The sequence below is a fragment of the Ixodes scapularis genome, unplaced genomic scaffold (genome assembly GCF_016920785.2).
Source record: "Ixodes scapularis isolate PalLabHiFi unplaced genomic scaffold, ASM1692078v2 PGA_scaffold10__122_contigs__length_95168666, whole genome shotgun sequence".
Classification (NCBI taxonomy): Eukaryota; Metazoa; Arthropoda; class Arachnida; order Ixodida; family Ixodidae; genus Ixodes; species Ixodes scapularis.
Genome location: NW_024609836.1, coordinates 1,254,130 through 1,281,008, shown reverse-complemented (window position 1 = coordinate 1,281,008; position 26,879 = coordinate 1,254,130). Strand labels below are relative to the sequence as shown.

Sequence of the window (26,879 nt, the reverse complement as noted above, 5' to 3'; positions counted from 1 at the left end):
TGCAGCAAAAAAGTGAAACTGAGAAAAACGCATTCAAACATTGAGCACCTTTACTTTATTAGTTTGGCCCAGTCTGTGTCCACTAAAAGGCGCCGGCAGAGTAGGTCTCCCCTTCGGCTGCCTGGTCCCTCTGTGCCTTGGCGATTGCTGCCAGCTTCCTTTGCTTATGGGCCACTTTCGAAGAGTTGAGGGCCTTCTGCTTCGCCTTGGAGACCTTGGCTTGGAGGGCCTTGTCAGCGTGCTGAACCTGGTGGCTTCCGGGTTCGATTCCCATTTCATGAAGGGCCCTCTCAAAGCCCTTGGGGCCCAGGTTGAATTCCAGGACGGCAAGAGCCACGGCAGTTTCCACAGTTCTTCGAGAGGCGAAATCCGTCTTGGGACACCGCCTCCACACCAGAGCATTGAACGACTCGTTGTTGTTCTGCGTTCCCATCCTAGCACACCTCTCGAGTAGGTCCCGCCTTGAGAGTCTATTGTAGAGGGGCACCAACTCCTTTGCGATGTCTCTGGAGAAGGCAGGGCGGTGTGGCTGTGGCTTCGTCGGCTCTCCTGCTGCCTCCAGCGCTTTCTGGCGATTGAAGTGACACCAGGAATGTTCTCCATGAGGGCAGGCCTGATGCCGGGGCTCTTCATCGGTGGAGTAGCTGTGGAGGAGGCTGGCAAACACTGCCTTCTGCATGGCTGGAACGTCTGGGGCACTGGTCTTCAGTGCAGATGCATAGTAGCTGGTCAATTTCTTCATGACAAGGTTCGTTAGTTTGCCCCTTCCACAGAGACCTTTTTTTGTTTTCTTTAGGGCCTCCATGCCAGCATACATTCTTTTGGCGACGTGGTTCACACAGTCTTCTTTCCTCATGCCCTTGTCGTAAAGATCAAGTCCCGCAACATGGTTGAAGGCTTTACTGTCCCCGTCGCACAGCACTGTCACATACTGCAGGTTGTGGAGTTGGACGGACCGACGGAAGATCTCGTCTGCTGCTTGCAGCTCCATCGCATTTGCAGACTCAGCAAAATTCTTCTGGCATACTGCCCTGTGATTTTCGGCCCAGTCTTCATGGCTGTCAGATCCCTGCGCAGGTCCAAGGCTACATCCATGGCAATAATTGCTCTGGACAGAATAGTCCAAAACTAGTCCAGTCTCAAGCTCGATGGCAACTCCAACACCAAAGTGTGAAGTGTGCCCACGCTTATGCCAAGTGCCATCGTATGTCACACAAACGTCCATCAAATCGCCGCTATCTGACTCGCGTGTTTCTCGTACAGCTTCTGCTGCCTTGCTCATTACGTTGCTGGCTGCTCTCACTGAGGCGTCGTGGACCTTTTCTCCCAGATGTTGATAAGATCGGAGATGCATGGGCGAAGGAGCATTGATACCGGCAAAAAAGTTCGTAAGCTTCGTGTATCCGATTCCACATTCACGAGACGCAAGAGAAATCCGTGCTGCCAATTCATTCTGCCGCGAGTGTCCGATGGTCGACGAGTGCGGCGTCCGAGCAACGTCCCCGCAGTCTGGGCAGACGACGACGAATTGCGCCTGAACTCCCTTGCCACTCTCGCTTAGCTGAAGGTCTGATCCACGGCACACTGGGCACAGAAGAGCGGACACCAGTGTCTCGATGGCAGATAAAGCAACCAGACGATAACCTTCGGTTGGGGCACCGTCGGGAGCAGCGGGAGCGTCCGTGGGATCCGCAGCGGGATCGCTCTCTTGCAGTAGCGAGATCTTGCACTCTATCGCCGTGAGCTCCTCCACAACCTCATAATCTTCAGGAAGAGACGAAGAAACGTCGGCTGGTTGTTCAGAGGTCAGGTCCTGAAGCGACGAACCGGGAGATGGTGACGCGCTCGGGAGCGAAGCAGCTGACGCGTCCGACGTGGTTCCGTTAGGGTTAGCGCATCGTACGCGTCCACCTGACGAGCCTCTTGGTTTCACAGAACGGCGGCGAGCTCCAAAGGCTTGGAGGGAATGCCGTTTAACGGCCGGCATCGCGGCGACGAGACCGTAGATAAAACGATAAAACTGTGAGAAATATATAACGAGCAAGCAAAAGAAGCGAACGTTCGGCCGAAGCAACGAGACGAAACAACAATTCGGGCGAGCGGATCACGTGGGGTGTCACGGACCAATCCAGGCTTGAGTTTCGTTTTTAAGCCAATTATAGCCGACAACTAGAGGGCTCTGGCTTTGTTCATGCTTACTCTCGAACGAAGTTTACTATCGTCATAAAAGCCCGAAGAAACGACGCTCCCAACGAGGGTATCAACATCGCGGTAGGCCAAATGGGCGCGGAGCGGTCGGCATTTGAAAATGGCGAATATTGTCAACCGATCGCGCGACGGAACGACTCGGGGATAGGAGGCGCGTCGCCGACCTGTCGAAAATCTTTTATATCTGCTTAAATACTCGACGTACGGGCATGAAATTTTATGGAAGGGTGCATTATTAGTTTCTGAAATCAGATATAACAAATTTGAAAAATGCACTTTTCAAAAAAAAACTGGGAATTGGAGCCCGTGTCCCCCCTTAAACGTTCTTGGAGGAGCACCTGGGGGCACTCGGGGAACCCCTGGGAACCAGGGTGAGAACAAAAATTGATGATTTAGATCGTCGTTTAAACCGAGTCGACGATTAAAATGGAACACTCTAAAAACAATGGCGGCAGAGGTTCTTATGAGCTCCCGAATTGACTTAACTGTGCCTGCCTCTAAGTTAAGCATTGTTCCAGTTTAAGTACTATTTTAGAATATTTGAACCATGTAGTGACAACGTTAGTAGTAGAATGTGCATTGTGCTTTGCAAGGCTCAGTTGCAAGGTGCAAGGTTGCAACATGCAAGGACTGGGAAGGGGCTCCTCGGCCGTCGGTCCCGAGAGGGGCGTTATTCGAGACGGAAATGCTCCGCCCTAGATTGTCGCACAAACTCGATCCTCAATATTTATGGCCTACAGGGGGCGTTCTAGTTTCTACCAGAACGGGCATTGTTGGGACGATCGCCGTAACACAGCACTACGAGATATGCGACGGCCCAGTAATTCGATTGAAATACGAGCGACACGAGAGCCTTGCCTCGTACTTTCACGTCGGGAGGCTGTAAGGGAGCAGCTTCGTCCCCAGGCCGACAATCCCAGAGTGGAATTCTTGCACCGTGGCACCCCGACTACAGGTACTCAAATTACTCGTTTACTTTTTCGAGTAATTTTGTAATGATTGGAATACATTTATGAGGAAGTAATTGCGAGAGTAACCTCGTTACTTTTGGAAGTACTGAAATTTTTCGTAACCATTTCAATTTTTCGTGAAGACATCCTCAAACCAGTTCTCCAACAGGAGGGTGGTTTACCAGATTTGGTAAATGAAGAAGATGCACTGCTGACAGAAAGAATAAAAGAAACTCGGGATGAAGTTTGCGTTAGTCTTTCTGTGGTCAGTCAATTTGACCAACTTCCCTTAATCTGAAAAAGATTAGTATTTTTTATTTCGGCGATTACCATAGAGTGATAGACATTATGAGTGGCCCTTCAAACCACAAGAAAAATTTGTTTTTTTTTTTATTTATTTATTTATTTAATCCAATTTTATTTATTTAGTAATCCAAGAAGTAACGGTTACTTGTTTGAGCAACGTCTAATCACTTTTCTTCTCGAGTAATCGAATGGCACACTCGTTGACCGAGGGCAGTTGATCGCTTCTTTGGAGTGCCGCGCATGAGACTGGGCGCCTTCTCTCCCCCAGGCGGCCAGGGGGGCACGGCGCCGGCGGCCACCCCCGGGGGGGGCTACAAGCCCTGCCGGGGGGGGAGCGAGGCGAAGGAGAGCCCCGCGGGGGGGGGGCTCTCCCCGCCCGGGCAAGCCCCTGGGCCTGAAGAAGGCCGGGTCCGGGGGCAGCACCCCGGGCACGCCCCTGGGGGCCCCCCCGGGTGCCAACTCGAGCAGTCCCTCCAAGGCAGTGGGCTCGGTGCGCAAGGCAGGGGTCCCCAACAGCGCCCCCAACTACATCAAGGCCAACCTGAGCGGCATCCCCCGGCGCAACACCTACAACTACGCCGAGGGCAAGGGGGGCCCCGCCACCATCGACGCCCCCACCAGGTACCCTTCCCAACCAGTCCGCAGCAGGCTGGAAGAATCGAGACTATTGGGACGATTTGGCTGCGACGATTTAAATGCTCCACTTTTCCCCGAAATATTTCCCAAAATATTTTCTATTTGCCGTTTGTCCGTCGGTGTTTGCACCCCATGGGCATTTTTTTTGAAGCAAAGAATGGTCAAGCAGAAAATGTTTATTTTAGGCAGTAATTGTAAATGCATCTAGTGATAAAAAAAAGTTGCTTTGTCTTGCTGAAGTGATTCAAATCGTGCAAGTTTAATTTGAGTTTAAAAAAAATTATAAAAAAAAAAATTTTTTTTTTATCCTGGTTTGCGGAATGTACGTGAAGTAGAAATTTTATGCGTGCAAACTGTTACTTTTTTAGGCGCATATTACATGCAAATGCGACGCTCATTTCAGTTGGTTGATGAAATCTCAAGGGACTTTGGTGAAGTACCACCTGAAGAAACTCGAATTGGACAATCTATTGAGGTGTACAAACTTCTGTCAAATTCCCCAGCAAACTTCCTTTTGCTCTAGGTCCTTTGAAGTTTGTTCAAGCCTTTTTTTTTTTGTGCTGAATTTACGAGTCTGGTTCTCTATTGCAACAAATTGTACTTAGAGAAGGGGCAATCTCCCCTCGTCCATAAGATTGTATGAGCTTGTGAGCTCTATGCAGGCGGCAGGTATAGGACACTGGTTGCAGATTAGGTCCCTATAAACCATAGAGTTGTTACAATAAACGCTAGAGGCTCAGCTGGCGCTATTGTGCTGTTGCATTTTGAAGCAGACAGCAAGCAGTCGGAAATTGACTTCCGGTAATGCATTTCTATGCGAAAAAGCGAGTGCATTTTCTTTCTGCGCTCAAATATAAGAGCAAATATCACAAATAATTTGTACGTACTAGGCACATTGGAACATTTCTCAGTCACGCAGACGAAATAATTGGTCAGTTACGGCATTTTTATTTGAAATTCGTGGCATGAAAAACTGTGCTAAAACCGCTTCGTACGTGTATTTATGTGCACTGCCGGGCACTGTTAGCTCGAACACGGCGTCGGCGCTTTCCAGCATGGGGGATATACGTGCCAATTGAACGAAGGACACGTGGAAAACCAAGAGAGACGGCAAGAATTACGCAGTAACACTGGATAAGTAACTCCTTGTGCATGCAGACGATCAAAATAAATTGAATGCCACGTAATATAGTCTAATTTGCAATAAATAAGTAGTGCTTCATTCCTGCTCATGAGTATGTGCGAAGATGCTTGTTATGTGTTCAAATCATCAACCGCACGCTCCAAATCTTTGCAGGAGCCAGAGAGTAGGTGCCCGATAAAAAGTGCCCTACACAGGAAATAATAAAAAGACACACCTTTCGTAGTTCACATGCTTTATTTTTTGCGTTAGAATGTTTTTTTTGGCGGATCGTAAAGATGCACGACGGAGTCATTTTCATCCAATGACAGGACGGGCAATTAGCAACATATAAGCACCACCGAAATGCTAGCAAACCTTGAACACACTCTACATTCCTTTCGATCGTTAGTTTGCTTAGAATTGTCGCTCGTTTCTACATACCTTCCTTGCCACAGAGGTTTGGGCCTGAAATAGAGCGAAGTTTAACATTGTTCAGTAGTAAAGAAAAATGTTGTAACTAAAGCAATTGCACTCTCACAATACCAATAAAGGTACATACTATCCGGTACAACCGAAATTATGAAAGTTATTCATGTTATTTTCCGGCGAAGAGATAAAATTCACGCGCGTTTTCCCATAGGAATACACAGGGAGGCTGGAAATCTAGACTGCATGCTGTCTGCTTCAATTTGCAACCGGAAGTCCCATAGACACTAGCGCCAGCCGAGCCTCTGGTGTTTATTGTAATAACTCTATGCTATAAACTGAAAGGTAGTGCAATTCCCCCTCTCCCCACATTTTCCTCCTTTCCGTCGGGGGCAATCCTGTGCCACGTTTCCCGCTGCCGTGCGACGCCCGCAAGGCGCACGTGCCGGACCATACTTCTTTGCTATTGCGGACTAGAGAATGCTTACTGATTACCAGCTGAACGTTAGGAAAGCGACGAAGAGAGAAAGAAACACACTGCTGGACTATCAACCCTTTTTTTTATATACACTTCCTTTTCCTCAACCCAATCCTTAAAAGGGTAGCTTCTTCTTCTTCTTTCAAAGCTTAGACTTAAACTTCCTTTTTCTCCTCACGGACCATGGTGTTCTCCACCTCTTCGACTTTCCCCATCCCAAAAGGGTAGCTTCTACCCTTTTGGGATGGGGAAAGTCGAAGAGGGGAGAACACCACGGTCCGTGAGAAGAAAAAGGAAGTTTAAGTATAAGCTTTGAAAGAAGAAGAAGAAGCTACCCTTTTAGGATTGGGTTGAGGAAAAGGAAGTTTATTAAAAAGGGTTGATAGTCCAGCAGTGTGTTTCTTTCTCTCCGTCGCTTTTCCTAACGTTCAGCTGGTAATCAGTAAGCATGGATAACCAACCGGCTCAGCTACAGGCCATCAGGACTAGAGAAATATTCTTTTTAATATAAAGACAATTTTTTTTTTTTTAGCTTGAAGAAACTAGCATTTGTGCACCTTTATTGGAGTTCTAAAGCACAAGACGACGTCTCAGTTGGCAAATGTAATACCATGAGTTGAGTTGGAGTCGCTCGAGTGTGATGACAAGCTTTCTCTCCAATTCCGCTGAATGCAGACAATTTAAAAAAAGAAATGCCAATGTAGTCCCGAGTATTTTGGGACGTGGACATGCACTTTCTAAAGTATTTTGCGTTTACCCGTTTATTGTACCAAGTGCTGAGAGCAGGCACACGACAGAATGCACTTTATGCATGTAAATAGTTTTAGTGGATCGTAAGCAAGGACTGCTTTGCTAGCGGGAGTTCGTGCCGTCGCTTTGAGTGTGGATTGAGCACGTGCCCACAAGGCCCTGAATCCTTAGCGTATGTGCTACTAAAACTTTTTAGTATCGTGAACAAAGTGCATTTGCAGACTTGGCATCGGAGTTCGGCAAATAAAATACGGAACAACGCGTAGAAACCCAGGACTTGTCTGTAATTTTTGCCATTACCGATTGTTCTTCCAAACCATCAGCTTGGTTACTTCGTACGCATTTTATAAACGTTGAATACTACCTGCAGCTGTGCACACGTGCACGAAGGAGTATGGACGTCTGCTACTTGCGCGCTTCGTGTATTTAACCTCTTAACTGTTTTTAGTTTTCGGGAGTATCTGACTCTTAACTGCTTTATTGTCGTCTTCGAACTTAAATTTGCTGCCTTCAAAATCAAGTTTCTTACCACAAACAAAATAGCAAAATTTAAAAAAAAAAAAAAAACAATTAGGTGCTGCCATCTGTTAGAGCCTCAAATTATGCTTGAGCGAGCCTGGTTCGTCTAAAACGGTTGAGTGCGTGAATCGGGAAAGCAGACGAGCGATGTCATGTTTCGTCAAAAGCGGTTAATTACCCTTTCATGCATCACCTCGGAGGCAGTCAAAAGTGTACCGACCGATCCGGTGGAGCCATTGAATTTGTCGCTGAAGATTTTTTTTTCTCGTCAAGACAATAAAAAGCTTCTTTCCTTTCGTAACGCAGTTCGTGCAATCCACTGCGCAGCAATATAGCATCACATTGCTGCCAAAATCGTGATGCCTTGCCATACGTTGCACGAAAATGGCGCCGGTTCAGAGCAGACGACCAAATTGTGTGGGATCATGGGAAGGTAACAGTCACATGTATTTCCCGATGCAATTAAAGCAAGAGGAAAGAGAAATTTCTAGAGGGAAAGGGCATGTGTGAGGAGAAATATCTTTTCCCCATTTCAGACTTGTTTGCGTTACCTTTCAGTATATAGGGACCTTGGTTACAGCCGTTTTTGTAGATATTTTGCGTGGCGACGTCGGGTTTTGGAGAACCCTCGTACAAGGTTGAGTGCGTCTACTTTTGGCTCGGGGAGGGTACAGGGTTGTCCGCAGAAATGAAACGTTGGGGCCGCCAAAAACTCTGAATAGTTAAAGGGGCGGTAAAGTGGTTTCTGAAACTGTTTATTTATGGTCATAGCTCTAACTCTGTGGGCTGTAAACATTTTTAGAAACCCAAGGTTAGATTGATACGCATCCGATTTTTTCAAAGGCAAAATCCAAGATGACAACAAGGCCGCTTTTCTGTGATTCGGCATGGATACCAGAAGGCGCCATTGGAAGTGCACCAGGCAATCGAGAGTGATCTCTTCACAAGCATGGATTGCGCACATTCGAAAATCCGTCCGGAAGGTGGTTGGTCACGATTGGTGGTCGCACGACCGCGGTGCCCCCTGGTTTCTGCGTCAGGTCGCAGAAAAGCGGGCGTCTCGCAACTTTGATATTGTTTTAGGTAAATTGAGCGGGCGTCAATTTAATCGTGGGTTCCTTCAAATGTTGAGAGGTCGTAGGTTGATATTGCGGACACCACTTTGGTGCCCTTCTAAAGGAGCCCCACTGAGGAATGGTCACGCTTGTGCTACTAACACGCACTAACGCTGCTTTGCCGCTTGTGCTCTGTCTGCGCAACTGGTTTGTTGGCTGCGGTCCGCTCTTAGCCGCTGTTGCTCGTTTCAGTTGGCTTCTTTTTTGCGTCTCGTGGGAGCTGGTGGGGACGGCCGTCCAGCTGGATAGCGGCGTCTCATTAAAACCGGAATAGAGTGCAGTGTGGCCGTCATCCCACTACAACGTTTGGAATTGGGGGTGCTACAGAGACGAGGCCGTGTCGAGGGTGTAATCAAAATGCAGGTCTGTTTGGACGGAAGGTACCCTCTCAGGAACGTAGTCTTGTCAGCAGTCCAAAATGTTTGGGGGGCATTAACTGGTGATTCTTGGGATACGAGGGCTATTGGGAAATGGGGGATCCTAGATGGACGCCCGAACAGCTGAGGCTCTAGGCGAGGGCCGCAATTCTCACAAACCGAAGAGCCACAACAATTTCACGTAGTCGCCAGCAAGAAAGAAAAAGGACATCCGTCGACGGTGCGTTTGAGGAGACGACTGGGGGGATGCATAGCGTTGGTGCAGGGAAGAGTGTGGGGGAGCAAAGGTCTCTTCTGTCACGCTTTAGATGCACCACATTACACCCGCCAGTAAGATTGGAAAGTCGAGGACAGAGTCGAAATGAGCAACATGCGTCGTTGATTGGGAGATTACTGCTTTTAATGCAGCGTCGTCGCAGGTCCGACTTCTAAAATGGAGACAATCCAACAGGCATATCATATGCAGGTTAGCTTATTAACTTGCGGTTAGATTTGGAACCTCATAATTGGTAGAAGGGAGGTATTTTGTTTGCACAATTCTAACTCGTACCTTTTTTTTTGCCAAAATTGGTGCCCAAAAACACTTGTGTGTTACAATCGAAACCAAAAACCGAAACTCAAAAAGAAAAACGCAGTACTTAGTATAAGGTGGGTGACCCCATCGCCATCGTGACAGTTTGTTTACATTCGCCATTTTGGTATCCGTGTCACGCGCATTCTCTCGCATCTACGGACTCGTGTCTGCCATTCTAAGATAGAAAAACAGAATAAATTTGACTAGGGGGCTTAATTTAAACGAAAGGCCGTCACTCTGAAGGGAAAAGATACCAACGAAGCAGTACTGCGTGACCTCGCAATCCCAGCGACCCGAGGGAGGTCGCAAAGTTGTTTGGAAGACGACCCTGCCAGTGGCAACGGACGCGCACTCGCACAGGCCAAACCGCCTTTTTTGGCTAACCAGGAGCACAGGGGGGGCAGTAGAGGCCCGGAGCGCACGCGTTTACCGCGTCCTAAAAGCCAGTCCCTTGGGAATCCCGCCAGCGTTGCAGCCGCATTGGCAAGTGTGGCGGCAGGCCTTTCTGGTGCAGGTCGCTCGCTCCCCGGCTCGACGGTCAGCAGACGCCTTGGCAGTTGGAAATTTGGACGCCCCGACAAAAGCGACTGTTGTAAGCGCTCGTGCTTTTTCCCGGGAATTCTTTTACGAACTGCCAGAATTGTGGCACCTGACGCCGGGACGCGTCGGTTTCTGCGACGTCGTCCGTTGCCGCTTTGGGACCGCTTTCGATTCGCGGGCGTAATGGGACGTCAAAAGTGCCGGTCAGAGGCGAGTCGCGGGCACCGTAGTAGAGGCGGTCGAAGTCGGTCCGGACGTTGGAACCGGGGGCAATGTAGCGGAAGCGAACTTTTCGAGCGCGGAGCGAAGGGTAGTCCTCCGCATCTGAAAGGGGCCTGCCCCCTCCCCCCCGTGGCCCAGCAACACGTCGCTGGCGGAGGAGTCGAGCGGAGGCGCGTCCCGTCCCAGGGGCCACGCCAAGTCGGCCTCGGTGTCGGGCACGGGCAGGGCCGGCTCCGACCTGGCCCCCGCCGACCCGCTGCGCCCCAGGTACCGCACGGTTGACTCCCGTCCGTCCTTGTCGTCCCCCCGTCTTGCACTCGCACGGTTTGTCTCTTCGTCCTGGATGGCTCGCACGCACGCTTTCTCCCCGCCTTGCACACCGCCTGCCTTTGGTCGCCCGGTTGTGCGCTCTCGCTCGGGGCAGGCGAGAAGGGGGTAGCCCTGGGGTTGGGGCTTTCACTGTCTACAGGCTCCCTGCCCCGGCTGACGTTCCCTGGCACCAATCCTTCTAGCGTGTTTGTGTTTTGTTCCTCTCGCTCGAGCTCCGGCAACCTTGCACTTGCGTCGAGCCGATAATTTTCGGCTTCCTCGCATCTCTCCTCTATCTGGCTTTGGTGGCTCCTTCGTCCCCATACTCCGTTTCACCTTACGTCCGGGCGCGACAGATGCCACGAGCCATTGGGGCCCATCCGAGGCCGCAAGAGCGTCGTGCGACCTCGGAGAAGGGGCATGGCGACGCGCAGAAAACGTATTGCGGGCTACGTCCACAGAGCCGGGTTGGCTAGAATGGCTCGCGGCGTCCGCTGCATCTGGACGTAAGGCGAAACCTAATATAGGAATTTGCGTCGTGTCATTTTAGGCTGGTGAAGGGATCGGTGAGGGTTTGTGGGCGGCGTTTCGAAGGGAAATGCTTCGCGGGAGATACGATCGTGACCGGAGCTGTTCTGCAGCTTTTTGCACAATGCTTGCGGCCCATTGGGGTTGTTGTCCGGTGGCACAGGCAATGAGAGTTTGCGGATCGGTCTTTGGCCAACACTAAAACGCGTCCAGGTGTGCGTGCGAGGCTGCCTGCAACAGATGGCTGAGGCAGTGTTAATCGAGCGACACTAAAGGCCCAGTCACGCGGGCATTTACTTACGTTTTTTCACGTTACGTTGTAAGTCGCCGGAATGTATGTGCCTCGAATGTCACGTGCCAGGCTATTACTTAAACTGGTTGGCACGCTTAATACACAGATGTCTGGGTGACCCTCGACGCAAGCGGACGTAAACTTCCGTTACATAACGCAACGGAAGCAAACAATGGCGTGTGAACCTGACTCTACTCTTTTCGGTGGCGGCTGGACCTCGCCGTTCCTCGGTGCGAATGCCGCTTTGTCCGTTGTAGTGAAGACCTCGCTAACTGCCGCTTGGACACGTGTGGCCGTATACGCGCCAAATGGCGTATTTTGTGCGAGAGTGCTTCTAACAAATCAGTTTAGGCACATAGAAAGTAGTTCGACAATGGGGGGGGCAAAAGATGAGCTTCTCCGCGGCCCGCGTGGCTCTCCTTTTTAGCGTGCTTGAAGCATGACCTGCATTCCTGGGGTACTGGTTGGCTTTGCAACAATCCCGGCACGCTGCACCTCAAAGCACCGCTGGAAGTGAGACTGGCAATGAGTTCTTTAGCAGTTTGTTAAGACACCCTAGACTGGGTGAGAAAATTTTGAAACAACCAAAAGTACAAGAGACGGGGAGAAGAGTTAGACGACATCTCGAATTTGGCTGAAACATTTGCTTAGAAAACCTCTTGTATACACTTTGAAACGAAAGTCGCCTCCAACCAACATGAAGGAAGAAAAAAGAAGATACTTGATCTTACTTTTTTTGCAGGATTTACGTTATGTGTAACGTCTAAGACTGTACAGTTGTAGAGAGTGACATTGTTACTTTCAATACAAAGTATGGCAGGGTGTGTGAACTGTAAAGATATTGCTTGGGGAGTTGGACTTGTTTCCAGCTACTGACTGCGTTTCGCCGTTCTAGAAGTGTGCCGCCATTTTGTCCTCTTTTTTTTTCTTTCTCGTTCTCTGTTGTAGAGAGGCAAAGGCAGTTAAGCCAAAATCCAGGTCCGGTTCGTTGTTGTCCCATTGGAAGATTCGCTTGCCGGTCAATAAGCCCAGGTAACGACTGTGCTCGGAGGGCCCCCTCTGCCGCAGCCCTCCTAACAGCGTGCACAGCACCCTCCCGCCTGTCACCCCCACGACTAATCACCATCCCCAATCGGTCCCCAGGCACGGTGGGGCCGAGGCCTCGAACGTGTCCCCAACCGGTGCGTTTACCGTCCTTTCGTCGAGTGGGGTCCCGAAGTGGCAACGGACGACGTCGCGATCCCAGTATTGGGTCGTAGAAGTCCTGGCAAACAAAAAAAAAAGAGGAGCGAAAGCGAGCGTTGCCGTCGTTGCAGCATCGCAGCTCGTGGCTGTGAGTTGACCATGACCACAGACGAGGACTTGGTAGATGCACCGGTTGTAGAAGCGTTGCGGGCACGGTACCGAAAGGGCAGCCTGCCGCTACTCGTCGAGGCCATTTCCAAGGAGAGTTTGGTCGGGCCGGGAGGTTGCCACCGGGTCTCCGTTGCGCGGGTGGGCCCGCTCGCCGCGTCGGGGAAATTGCGCGTGCGGATTCTTTTCTAAGGTACAGCGTGCAACAGAGTCTGTTTGAGCAGATGCTTTTTAGTGGCTCGCTCTAAAGGCTCATTCACACTGTCCCATTTTCTTAACGTTAATTTACGTTACATGTAAGTCACCAAAAGATTTGTGTCTCGAATGTCGCGTGTCATGCTCTCTCCTTAAACTGGAAGCCTCGCTTAATACGAAGCACAGAGGTCCCGGTGACTTTGCCGTAATATTTCGTAACGTAACTTAACGTAAGAAAATGTTGCGGTGTGAATGAGCCTTAAGAGTTTGGGTGACTGCCAGACTTCACTGCGTCCGTTGGTGCGTAGCTCCGGCACACACTGTCACATTAAAGGCCCATTCACGCAGTGGCATTTGATTACATTAGACTAGGTTACGAGGGCTTACGTCGAGTTACTGTCGCGAGTCAGTTCGTGTGAAGCGTGGCAACTGATTTGGGAGCAGTTGAGCGCACAGCGTGCGAAGCACGGATGTCCCAACGACTCGCGGTCGTGTCGTAGCGTAACACGAACAAACGCCATTGAATTCCGACGTCTTCCAGTCTCATCACGGTCCATCAGTTGTGAGAGAAAACAGGTTAATACCGCGGATTCGCTGTTTGTGCCGAGGTGTCACGCTCCATACCCCGACCATTTCTGGTCGACAGCGCCGAGAGCGCTCATTTAACAAGGGAAAGAATTGCTCGTCGTTGGAGCATCCGACTTCCTGAGGGGCTCGTGTACCGGCCTACGGCTAACATTACGCGACACTGACCGTGTAAGAACAAGGGGCAGCCTTTAGCTTCGACCGAGAGCCACCTGCGATGACCCGCTCGAACTCTGCGGCTGAAATGTCACTTCTCCCCGGGGCTCCCAATGTTCGGATCAATTTCACCCGATGCGCACAGCTAAAGGGAAAGGTGTCGATCCTTTTCCTCTACCCTGTGTTATAAAAAAAAAAACACACTTGGGATTTTAACTTTTGGCTTTATGCCATGTGCAGACAAATGAAGCTTGCTCCTTTGTGGGACGTTGCCATGCTCGGTTACATGTGGCGACACTAGTCTTTGTGGCGACACGTGTGGCCTCACGATTGCGAAGCCCAGCCGGAGATTGCCTGTGCCATCGGCGGTGCCAGCCGCATTAACCCTCGTTTCCCCGGGACGTCTTTCCTGCACAACCCCGTTCCTTGTCTAGCGTGAATGCTGGAATTGCGCAGCATGTGCCGACGGGTGTGCACTGCATGGTGTGCGAGTGGAGTGAATTGCCGCTGCTACCTTGGATTGGGTTTGTTGTTGCCGAAGCCGCGACGCCGCACTAATGTTCTCGGCTGCTGTGGGGTCAATGTTAGTTTGGCGCACCGCTGTTTGGCAGTCCATCTAAGTACCGACATTTGGGGAGCCCGTTGCGAGGCTCTGGCGGTTCCGAGTCCTACACTTATTTGGGACGAGCATGTGTATGGGGCTTTTGCTTTGCACGTGCTTTTCTTTTGCACGGCGTGCCGCTCTAATTGCCCGGTGTGTGCGAAGTTCGGAAGTCTGGTAAGGACCCTAGTGGAGACTGCTACTTAACGGCACAGTCTAAAGGGGCACTCGAGTGTGTTCTGAGATGGTCTATTTCTGGGGGTAACTCAATTTGCGAGCTCTAACGATCGTAGAAAACACAAAATTATGCTTCCCTATTAAAAATCTAATCAAAGATGGTGACACGCCTTTTGCGCCTTGGAGTGGATACCAGGGTGCGCCGTCAAACGCTGTTTTTAAACAATATTTGACGTATTATTACGTCTTCGCGACGCTTTTGTCAAAATATAATGCGCAACGTGCCTAAAAAGAGCAATAATAATGTTTGGAATCTCCACACACTATTTTCATTGGATGGCCCTCCCTCCCAGAGAAAATAGTGCCCAGATATTTCTATCGCTGCGAGTTGACTAGGACATCCTGCCATCGAGAACTGGTCATTTTTATTGACCAAAGTCCAAGGAACAATGGCCATCAAAAATGAGCTTCTACAAAAAGCACTCAAGTGCCCCTTTAAGCGTGTATTTAGAGATGCTCAGAGTTGTTGGAATTTTGTGCCGAGAAAGAGAGTGAGGATGTGCGCGTGGTGAGTGGCAGCTGTTACGAAGCATTGTGCTGCAATAATTGCCTTTTGGAAGAAAAAGAGATATATATATAGTATATTACAAAATACTAGCACAGATATATATATTTTTATTTTTAAGGAATATTTAAACTGGATAACTGGTTGGGCCTCCTAGACCATGTTGATGGGATGATGGAGATTTGGAACAGCAAGAGTTGCAGTCTCTGCCCAGTGGTTTACACGTGCACACCAGTACTCTTTCCACTTCAGCAGAGCAAATGCCAGAGAAGAGCCAAGCTCCTCTTCAGCATTCGCTCTGCTGAAGAGGAGAAAGGTGGGAGGAGCTTCCCCCAAACTCTTAACCTGTCACTGACTGTAGAGTCAAAGCTAAGCTCAAAGGCCATATTTCTATTTTTTTTTTTTTACGAAGTGAGGAACAGATTTAGGAGACTGAGGTATTGCAATTGGCTCGTTTCATGATGCCACTACATTCTTCACAATGTCGAAGAGCCTAGGCACGGTACTGGAGTTTAGGTCGAGGTTTGTTGCGGGACACTGTTGGCGCGAACATCACGTCGCTGCTTTTTTTGCATTTTCCGCCGCTTAGGTTAGTGCCTCAAAAGAAGCATTTGCACCCAGTGGTAATTTCAACAACATAGTTTTAATTCCAGTGTAACGTAAAGCGCCTATACACGGCGACTTCACGTCGGCAATGATCGGTGCACTCCTCGCAAATCCATTCATACACGGTGCTTGGACGGCGTGCGGTGTCAGACAGGTTTGACCACGAGGGGTTCTCATTTCCGAGTGGCGAGGTGCAGTCATGTTAGCGCCTCTGACGTCTACCACTGAAGGGTCTGACGTTGACGACCGAAGGAATAAAGAGAAAACAAAGGCTCGCGCCAACAGTGTCTCTGCATACGGTGCTGCGCCTCGTGTCCCGAGGGGGCGGCCGACCGACCCCCCCTGCCTGTGTCCCCAGCAGCGCGTCGTCCGGGGCCAAGGGGCCCCCCCAGCAGCAGGCCCTGGGGGCGTCTCCCCTGCCGTCGCACACGAACCGGCCCTTCCCTAGGGGGACTGTGAACCGGAGCACCTTCCACAGCGGGCAGACACGCAGGGCCTACAACGGGCCGGGGGGCCTGCCCGCCCAGGCCCAGGACACCTCGAGCGTCTCGGGCAGGCAGTCCTTCTTCTCCAAGCTCTCCTCAAAGTTCTCCAAGAGGTGAGCCCCCCTCTCTCCCAAACAAGCTGTAGCAGAGCGGGGCTGTCCAAAATGGGCCCTGGTAGTTTGGTAAAAAGAAAGTGCCTCGACAGGATGTTAAAGGTGGAAAAGTAAACATCAGAAATTTGTCCGGTGGGGAGCTGCTTCGGTGGCTCGAAGGCTGGCCTATGGATCCCCAGCTGGCACGTTCGATTCCTGCGGGATTATTGCGGACGAGGCAACTGAGGTTCTGGTTGCGTGTCAAAAGGTCCCCAGGCGGTCGAAGTTAATCTTTGGTCGTCTGCCGGTGCATGCCACATGCTCTTCGTCGTAATGGCACGTAAAACCCCCAGATTGTATTATTTCAACCAATTGCCTAATTAAGTAAAAAAAAAATGGCTTTCATCGAAGTTTTAATTGAACAAAATTTTTGACATTTCGGGGCTTTCAATTAGTCATTGTCACATAAACTGCAGAATAAACTTTCACTGAATAGAAAACAAAAAATCTCAGTATTTATGTAGAGTTGTTAATTTTGAGTATCGTGACATGCTTCTACATCACTTTTGTTTTGCAATGACATGCCAAAGTAAAAACACCTTCAGACTCGCTCTCCACCAAAAATGAAACCCGCAACTCAAATATTGGTCTAAAAGATATTTGTTGGGAAAAAGTCGGTTTCGCGACAAGCGCGTCCTGTTTAGGCACCGAACAGAAAGACCTTTGGGAGTACAGTGTCCTTTTTGAATGTTACCAGTGTGTGACAGTCTTACCGTGTCGCTGGGCACAGTTCCCAGAGTGCGGAAATACACCTACTAAAATTCCTTTCTGCCAATTCTGCATGGTGCTTCATTAAACCAAGCGGTACCATCAATGCACCGGGGCCAGCTGCGTTGTGGCGTGCACGGGGTGTGCCCGTGCGGAAGGGCTCGCTAACCGGACTTGCAGGCAGCAGCAAGCTTTACAGTGGTGCACACACTCAGTGTGTCTCACTCGTGCCTTGGGAAAAGATATTACCGTATTTTCCGGACTGTGGTTCACAAACTGCAAGTATTTGAAAGTTCAAAGTTTACGCTGTGGGGACACCTTAAGGTGCGGGTTGTACAGAACCTTGTTTCTTGAAGGTCGTTCACGCGACGAATATTTTGAATGCCAGCATGTGTTAATGAGGATTTGTATACAATACAAGCTTCTCTCTGGGCCAATAAAGCGTGCATTTGTCAATCTGTCCTGCGTACGAGAATCAAAATTAACGGTTGGGCTAGTTGGCTATACATTGTTAAAGATCGAAAGCGCAAACACCAAGAAAAGAGGGGACAGGACAGGGCGCTTACTCCAACTGAGTGTTTAATGCTGTACGAGAAGCTTTTACGTGCCCACTATGCACCTGGCTCAGACAATCTAAGCAAGAACTTTTTTTTTTTCTACCGATCTTCACCTTTCCGGACTATACACCGGGTGTCGACTATGATCCGGAAAATACGGTAATGAGCTGTAGGAAAAAACTGACATCCCAACGATTTTCTGAAGCTACGGTAGAACCTCCAATGCGTTTTCCCGGCTTTTACGTCTGTGAACGCCAGTCCCGGAAGATGCCCACCGGGACGTGGGTATTTTCTGTTTGCCGAGTTTGCCTTCCCGGCTGTTCAGTCCAAAAACTGCCGTCCGGCACAGCCAGCGAAACGCTTCTGACCACCCTTTTGATTTTGCCGTTTCTTCCTCGCCTCTCTGTGCGGCGTTCCTCGTCAGTTGTTTTGACCGGGTGGCTTGACCTTGTACTAGACTTGGCAGGGATTGACGCTTGAGCAGCTGTCTGTTTATCGTTCCGTCTCTTTTCGATGTGCGCATATTTCTGGCTCGGTTGAGCTCGTGTTATTTCGCATGGAGTTTGGAGTTTATGCCGTATTTTCTAACGTATAAGCTGCATTTTTTTTTTTTTTTTGCGACATTGTTTATTTGACTTTGCGACTTATATGCTTTTTTTAAGCATGGACTCTTAACTTTGCAAGGTGTAAGCTGTGTTGACATTCTCATGGCTGCAGCGACTTTGTGCTGATCGTACGAAAGTGTTACTTGAACGAAAGTGTGACCTATACAAAAGTTTGACTTATACAAAAGTGTGATTTACATTCAAACTTTTTCGTGAAGGCTGCACTTTAGGGAGGTGCGCTTATAAACCGGAAAGTGTGTTAATCATGCACTGCATGCGACGCGATTGTGATGCGTGCGCGTCGAGCTTTGCCTATAGGGTTTCACCATAAGTATGAGCGAAGCAGATGCTAAAAGCATGAGCATGTTGCCTTCACCGTCGCTTTGTGAGCACGCATGTACAGCTGGGTCTTGTAGCACCTTTGCTCTCACTTGTGGTGAAACAAAGTGTGGAAGTGGTGGCAGCATCGGTTAGCTCAGTCGGCTGAGAAACTTGACTCACTCTTATAGATTGGCATTCTTTAGGTATGGTAGCAAAAACAACCCCCAATTTTAAGCAAGTTTCCAACAAAAAGTTGACCTGTACTTGAGAAACTGATAGTTTTTCGCAGACGTGAAAGTCCATCTGAAATACATTTCTGCATGAGTTTTTTTTTCCGCATCATCTGTTTGTCCCCAAAAGCCTCGTCGGTTGTTACATTCTCCCGGATTGTGTCGTGTATCTATCAGGTTCTACCGTAGTATCTCCACTTGCTGCTACTTGTAAGACCACCGCATTTATTGGGTAGTAGTGCATTAAGGTATGCCAACCACGTCTAACTGGGTCACTGCATGTTCTCAGAGTACACTGCATTCCATGACATACTAATACTGACATTGAAGCTAGTGCGGTTAATAATACTGCACTTGTGGAATAAATAGGTCATACCTTTCAGATTAGAGATGTGATAGTTTATATTTGGCTTTGCTACGAGCATGAAACCTACTACAAAAACAATTGGCGTTCGCTCTCGGCTTTCCACGCCTTGTTGCTGTGCATTGCCTCTGAATGGGGTACTGAGCTGCTTGCTTCGAGGAGCAGAGTGAAACTAATGCCTCAGTTTTTTTCTCTCAAAGTAGAGCACATTGTTAGTAACTTTAATGTGAACTACAGTCAACTCTCGACAATTAGAAGCTCTCGGGGACAGCAAAACTCTTCAGATTAAACTTGCTTTTAATTAAAAAGAGCACGAGCAGTATTTCTCTTTCTTTTTATTTATTTAGTGCTCACCGGGAGAAGTTGATTATTGCTTGTCTCTGCTAGTAGAGGCGCGCAGTATTCCGCTAACGGAGGTGCGTAGCATTCACTATGCTCTGGGAATGGCGAAACTTGGGGTGCCGTGACCGTTCCTAGGCTTACCACTTGCAAAATGTCACTGTCCGGAAGCAGGCTACAGACCACGGCATGTTTGTCGACATCTATATATTCAATGGACAAAACATCTGGCCTTTTTTTATTAATATTGCCGAGGAAGTGTTGGATTTTACTCTGGAGAGTATCGCATGCAGTTTGAGTTCTTAGTCGTCCAAAAAACGGCATCTTCGGACTGCGACCTTTAACGGAGCAAGCGAGAGCTCTATTATTTGGACGATGGCAAGTTGACACTAAGTCGCAATCTACACATTTGAAGTCGACGCAGTAAACGGACAGGAATGAACTCGCTCAATGATGGTGAAAAAAATTGAGATGGTAATTGAGGCTTTATAGAAGAAATATAGTACCAGTCGTGCCATGGCTTTCATTTGAAAGCCGCAGTCGCTGTCTAAGGGGGTGTCCAAACAGGACACTACAAAACGCACGACTCCGACAAATCAAGAAAATTGAAGCGTATGCGCCCGCTTCAATTTTCACGATTTGTCAGAGTCGTGCGTTTTGTAGTGTCCTGTTTGGACACCCCCTAAGACTGCATGCTTCCCGGAGTTGCCGTCGTCGTGCCAAAGGTGCGTCATCGAGCTTCCTAGAGCATCTCTTCGGTGCCTGCGACTGTGTAGGCTGACGTTGCTTTCTAGTTAACATTTTCAGCAACAGGGGTAGCGAATGGAGATGCCTCAGAGGTGCACGGCAGCTTTTGCTCGTACAACCCCTCGGCGTTCGGCTTGTGCTTCTGGCGTGGCTACGGTACCTGGAACGTGCGTCGGGGCGGCGCATTTACTGCGTCCTCGTTTGTGGTTCCTCAGTTTGCGTCTGACGACGGTGACCGACTGACGATGACCAACTGGACAAATGCTCGTTCTGCTTTGGATCGCTCTCCGGCCTTTATGGCGCGTGGAAACTTTGGCAGCCGCAAGTGGGAACGGCACGACGACGGCGAGACTGTCGTTGGCTGCTACTCTTCGCCGGAAATTCCGTAACTAATTACCATAATTTCTTTGCACTTTGGGACCAGTTGCGACGCGTTCCAGGTGTTGTGGCAAGGCTGACGTCGGAGACGGCGGTGGGCAGACGTTGTGTTGGCCGCCGCCGTCGGCTGCAACCGGAGAGTGTACCGCTTGTAATTCCACCGTTTCTTTGTTTTTCCGTTCTTTTTGGTCCCACCTCAGTGCTGCCAGCTACAACGCTACTCCACCGCCCATGCCACGAGAGCTTAGAACAAGGTATTCACTCACCCGTCACATTTCACCCCCTCCCCCCCCCTCCCTCACTCGCGTGTGTCTGCTTCCTTCCGTCTGCACTAGCCTCCTCGAATGGCCGAGCCACCCACCTGCATGCGACGGTTACGTAGAAGGTGGTCGTGTCCCTTAACGTCCCCGATTGCATGCGCTTTTCTTTGTGTGTGGTCTGGAGACGTGTGGGGTGCAGTTTTCCCGGGTCGTCTGTCCCAGGTTCCAGAGAGCCCCTGGACCTTGGAACCAGTGATTATGCCTGCCCTGCTTGGCAGACGGGGTTGGAAGGGTCCCACGAGCTTGCGATGGCTTACGTTGAGTTTCTTTCACCCAGAAGTCCCGCCCTAGGGCTAAGTAAAGACGTAACACGAAACGTGTGGCTTCGAATTGCTCGAGTGTGATTCGGGATGCAAGTGGCACGCGAGTAAGTGTTCCTGCAGCAGTCGGCAAGCCGGTGCTCGAGGCCTTACCTAAGAATAGGTCGTAAAAAGAGGCTAATGTAAAAAGCCAAAAAAATAAATGTAGAAAAAAAACTCTCTGTGCATTTTGCGATTGGGACGAGAGGGTTCCGCTCGCCCACGGTGGAGGAAGAGAGGGGTGTCTGCACGGCACTCCCTCTGCATGGAGCAAATGTGGCAAAGGTCTGCCCGCATTTCTGGCCGTGAGACGGTGCACCTCGTAAGGGGCCGACGAGAGCCAGTAGAGGAGCCCCGCTTAAATGCGCGCACAATTACGAGTATGTGTGACCGTGCCTGTGCAAAGGCTCGCCGAGCAATCTCTTGCTGCCTTGGAGGGTCTCGTTTGGACACCTCTCTCTTCCACCGTTCCCTTGCTAGGCCAGCTATGGCTTTGTCTTCTCTCCCAGCCTTGAGAAAGCTTTTAAACAGAGACTGCCACCACCCTAGGGTGGTTTATGCTCGTTTCACCTTACGATAGACTGCGGCGAATACCACGACCCACCCCAGCCAACTCGGCATTGTGAATGTATCGCTTGACTCTGCGCTTGGCGCGTAGCTGCGTCCCCCATCGGGGTTATCCAGCACCCACTTGACGTTGGATTGGCTCGTAGTGTTTTCTGCAGTTTGTCGTAAGGTGAACTAAAGAATAGGGTTTGGCTTTGGTTTTTTTAGTTTTCTTTCTGCTGTATAGCTTTTCTCAGCTTTTGTAGAAAAGGGAAATTTCAGCTTTTTGTTTCTTCCAGATTTAATGTTGGCAGGGCCACTGTTACAGTTGCTGACGGATAATTGGAGGCATTCGGCGAAACATTATGAGTGTTTAGACGGTGACTGCTTATGAGTTCGGGGGAAGCTCCTCCCACTTCTCCCTACTTTAGCAGAGTAAACGCAGGAGAAGAGGCGACCTCCCTCGCAGCGTTTGCTCCGCTTAAGTGGAAAGAGATGGGAGCAGCTTCCCCCAAGCTCTTAACCAGTCACCGATTTTTTTCAATTTGTTTGATTCTTGGGTTGGCCCTTCAGCTTTTGTTGGCGGACACAGCCTCGAGGTAGCGAGTTTTGTCGTGGGTTTTACCGAGGTAGGCAATTGGTGCAGACCAGTTTCTTGGTTGCCAGTGAACCTAAAGCTGCACCGTGCAGGACAAAACTTCGCGAGACTTCCACGTAAGAAGGTTGTGATTTGTGATAAAATGTTTTTGTTACGGGTGTATATCGAAATGTCGTATTTGCATTCTGCCCGTTCTCGTTTCGCCCCATTCTTGATCGGACCTTCTCATGTGAACCTTCTCCAAACATCCAAACCGTGTTTTCTTTTTTTTTCGCATTTGGGCCTCTTCGTATTTGGTCCCTTTGATACTAGGATCGAATGGTGCGGGGTACGTTTTCAGCCCTGGATTTGCTCCAACGGCTCGCAGGATATGCTGCAATCCACTTTAAGGGAAAATAGATTGCAGGGTGTGTGGGGGGGGGGAAACCACTTAAAATGCACACTCCTGGGACCCTTGAAAAGAAAGGCCTATGAAGCCGTGCTTCGACGCGAAAGAGCAGTTCAGTGTTTTAATGCCCAGTGCCTGCTACCACTTCCGAACAACCCAACGAGCGGGTCTTGACCTTTGCTGCATGTTTCGAGAGCTGAAGGGGCACATTCCAGGAACTACCAACCAAACCGTGGGACGAATTAGCACGTGTGCGTGTGTATGCAAGCACACGCACATGCAAGCGCTTGCGGACTTAAAGAAACATTTTAGAGGTATGTGTTGACGCAGCCATATCGCAGACACCTCGAAGTGCCCCCATTCAATTTTTTTTCTTGGGGGATCAAGTGGGCAGCATGTAACGAGAAGCGATGAAATAGGGCAAGCCAACCGAGAATGGGCCTTTGGAGAAAGTCCAAACGAGAAGGTCGAAACAAGAACGGGCCCAAACGATAACGACCCTGTCATCGCTGATATTAGCGGCTTGGATAGCTGTTTAAGCCACTGGATGGCACCAGGTTTCAGAAAAGGTTCTCAAATGGTTTTGTAGGCCACCATTGGAGTCACTAGACGGCACTGCATTTCGAAAAGTGACTAATGTATGCGACTTCATTTTTGCGAGAACCTGGTTTTGACCAAATTCGCTACTCGAACACTACGGTGAAAAATTTATCGCGTGAATATGGCTCGAGGGTTACACATTCATAGCGTATCGCAATATTACGTGTCCACAAAATATTCTCACACTTGGCAAAATTCGCGAAATATTGAACGTGCCAAAGTAAAGTAGTATTTCAACGTCCTCGAGCGGCGTCGTAAGGGGCGAGACGGCTGTCGGAGTTGCGAGGTGGTGCTGAATTTTGGACGGGCGGGGTGTGGCTTGCTTCCAGGGGCCTGAACGAGGAGCAGGTGAAGCCTCGCTCGCTGCGCTTCACGTGGAGCATGAAGACGACGTCGTCGCGGGACCCCAACGAGATCATGCAGGAGATCCGCAAGGTGCTGGACCGGAACAACTGCGACTACGAGCAGCGGGAGAAGTTTTTGCTGCTGTGCGTGCACGGGGACCCCAACACGGACTCGCTGGTCCAGTGGGAGATTGAGGTGTGCAAGCTGCCCCGGCTGTCGCTCAACGGCGTGCGCTTCAAGCGCATCTCGGGCACCTCCATCGGCTTCAAGAACATCGCCTCCAAGGTGGCCAACGAGCTCAAGCTCTGACTCTCTCTCGACCTCGAGGAGGAGGCCGGCATGCGTGCGCGACACCCGTGAGCGTGTACATACGTAGGACACGACGGGCCTCCCCCCGGCCCCGACGGCGCCGCGAGTGCCGCACGGATGTGCCGCCGCCGAAGGGGGGAGGCCCTTCTTTGGGGTTTGTCTGTTTCAATTGTGCACGTGGGAGGGGCCGCATTCCCCCGGTGTGTGTGTGCGTGCGCGAGAGTTACTTAGCGAGGGACGCGCTCGGGCCAGAGAGATGCGACGGACACTTTCGAGACCAAACACTGTCCCCGAGCTCGTGTCTGCATTTTTTGTTTTAGCTTACGGAAGAAAAGAGCCCCCTTCTTTTTAGACTGCCTCTCTCCGGTCTTTTAGCATTCTCCGACCGGCCGAGACCGCCGCGGCACCCCCGCGGCGTCCGGCTCCGGGGAAGGGACACGTGGGCGGCGTCGTCGTCTGCCTCCCGACTCCGCTCCCCGGCCGCCGCGTCGGACGACACTTGCAGCTCAAGGAGTCTGTTCTCTTTTTTTTTATACACTTAACACGCCGGTTATTAGAAATGACTTGTACATAAACCTTGTTTTTTGTTTCGGAGCATTGCCGTGTACATATACAACAGGCATTGGGGGCTGCCCCGACGGTTTCTCCACGCATTGCCGCCTGTTTTCCGCCGCCCGCAGAGGTGGTTCCCCTTCCCCTCCCCTTTGCCCGCCGCAAAGGGGAAAGGAGGCAGATTTCTCGTGCGGGAAACGTGGGGGCGGAGCCATGTACATACACCGGCGGCGCGCGCCGGTGCGGGAGGCGGCGTGGGACGCCCGGTAGCCGCACTTATTTTTGTGTGACGCTTGGGCGGTGCCGGCCTCTGCAGTGTCCGGCGGAGGAGCACCGCCCGCAGTCTTCTCTCTCTTCCCCTTTCCCGGAGAAATTGGTTACTAGTTGTTCAGTGTAAATATCTGGAACTTTCGTAATTACGAGTAAGCGCTAGGGAAGTTTCTAGTGTATAATTTATCTAAAAACAAATAAAGGGTCCTTCCGACGCGAGGAGTTGCGTGCCATTTCTTCGGGCGACGCCTGCTGCCGACGGCAGACCGTTGGTCCGGACGGATGCGGGTGGCGCCTCAAGTGCAAGAGAAAAGGTACTCGCGCCTTTTCGATCGGAGGCTCCTATTTTGTCGAGGGCACGTTTGATTTGTCTCTCAGTGCTCCAGTTTGCTTTCAGTGGTGCAGGGTTTTGTGGACAGGTTAAAGAAGCAGGACAAGGTAGAAAGCAGGTGGCTCCACCACCTGCTTTCTACCTTGAATGGCACTACGTTGTCTCGTGAGCTCGCATAGCCAAAGCACCATGGAACGCAACGAGCGTGTGATAGGGGGGGAGTTCTACGTCATTGTTAACCTGTCACCGACTGTAGTCTGCATTGTAGTCATGTACGAAGCGTGATCGGAGTTTTGCAATTCTGTCTGCTATAACCGGAAGTCTGGGAGCCATCTTTCTACAAGCTCCGAACATCGTCACTTAAAGGGAAACTCCACTTCATTCTCGGTTGTTGACAAACACTGACCCTCTTTAGTATCATCTAAAGAGGTTAAGTATCAAATATTAAAACGTAATATCACCTAAAATATCTTTAACCGGCCGACAAAGACTGAGATGCGCTAAGTCATCAAAATCTGCTAGTTTAGCGGGCGACGAGCGGCACAACCAACATTGTATTTCTGTTGTGGCTGACGTCTGTTGCATACACAGTTTTTTTCTTGGTATTTTTTTTCCAGGGAGAGCTTTTCAGGCGGCGCTACGAACACACTCCGCGTCTGAGCAAGCAAAGAAGTGAGACAGACGAAAAAAAAAAATGAACGAGAACAAGAGAAACAAGAGGAGGGAGAGGGTTGTACCGAATGAGTTTCGCTGACGTACGTGCCAACCCTGCCAACCGGTGCCAACAGACTAGCCGCCTTCGTTGCTGCTTGCATTGCCTGTTCACTGCCGCAGCTTCGCCCGTCCCCTCTTCGCTCCTCGCCCTTTCCCGCGCATCCGCGTCTTTTTTGGGTGACCGCAGGTAGATCACGTGACCACTTGTATCCCACGTGGGTGTGTATGCAACTGACGTTGAGGGTAGAATGTTGCCCGGCTGAGCCGAAGTTTCAGTTTCGGTTTGCAATTATGGTCAATAACAAGATCGCACGAAAAATGTTTTAGTTCTAATGAGACAAACGGTCTAGGGTTGTTTTGAAGTACTTTTCTCGTTTATATCACCCACTATTTCAAAATTTCCAAAATCGAGCGGAGTTGCCCTTTAAGAATTACCGAAATAAGGTGTCTGAAGTTTCCACAGAATCTAACCTTTCGTATGGCAGTGCTTCCACAGTCATCAGGGGTGGAACGGCTGCGCCATTCGCGCAATTTTGCGCCAGACGCATGTGTCTGCGCCATTCTGATCCATGTTGCAGAAACTGCGCCACAGCCAATACCTCGCGCCATTATGCGCCAAATCGCAAAACGTGTGCCAAAAAACTTTTTATTTTGTCTTGGTTTCGGTTTCATTGATTCGATTAGCAACAATGAGCGCGTTTAGCCTGGTCGGCTTTGCAAACCTTTGTTCCGTTTATTCTCCCTGTGTATCCCGAGTCGGAAGCGCACGAAAAAGCTCGGATTCTAAGCGCTACACCACTTGCGACTGGATTGTTATTCTTCAACCATAAGTGGTTAAGCAAGTCGGCTGAAGTGAGGTCGAGTCGTTAAGCGTCAGATTGCCTGAGGCTCTGCGGCTCGGGATTCGAGATCCGGACGTCAGCCAGTGAAAAACAAATGAGCAAAATATTTCTTTTAGTACTTCATCGTTAGAAGTTGGAACCTTATTCTCGCAAAATAAATCGTGATTTTATGGAACTGAAACGCGGTCCGATCCGAAACCTTGCCGACGAGCAGCTCTTACGCGAGTGGCAGATCTACTAGGCGTACTTTAACCTTGCTACTGCTTATCGCTTCAAATACGATAACTT

At 50.0% G+C, this 26,879-nt stretch overlaps 1 protein-coding gene across 1 annotated transcript in view; it reads left to right on the top strand.

Moving 5' to 3' along the window:
• The window catches only part of LOC8042772 (MAP/microtubule affinity-regulating kinase 3), a 159,400-nt gene extending 134,482 nt beyond the window's left edge, over positions 1-24,918 (top strand). The window contains 6 exon segments of the mRNA XM_040211723.3: positions 3,733-3,821; positions 3,823-4,085; positions 10,363-10,491; positions 15,950-16,189; positions 20,678-20,731; positions 23,558-24,918. Of these exon segments, the coding sequence (XP_040067657.1) occupies positions 3,733-3,821; positions 3,823-4,085; positions 10,363-10,491; positions 15,950-16,189; positions 20,678-20,731; positions 23,558-23,882 (1,100 nt within the window). The 3' untranslated portion in view covers positions 23,883-24,918.
• The last annotated feature ends 1,961 nt before the right edge of the window (positions 24,919-26,879 follow it).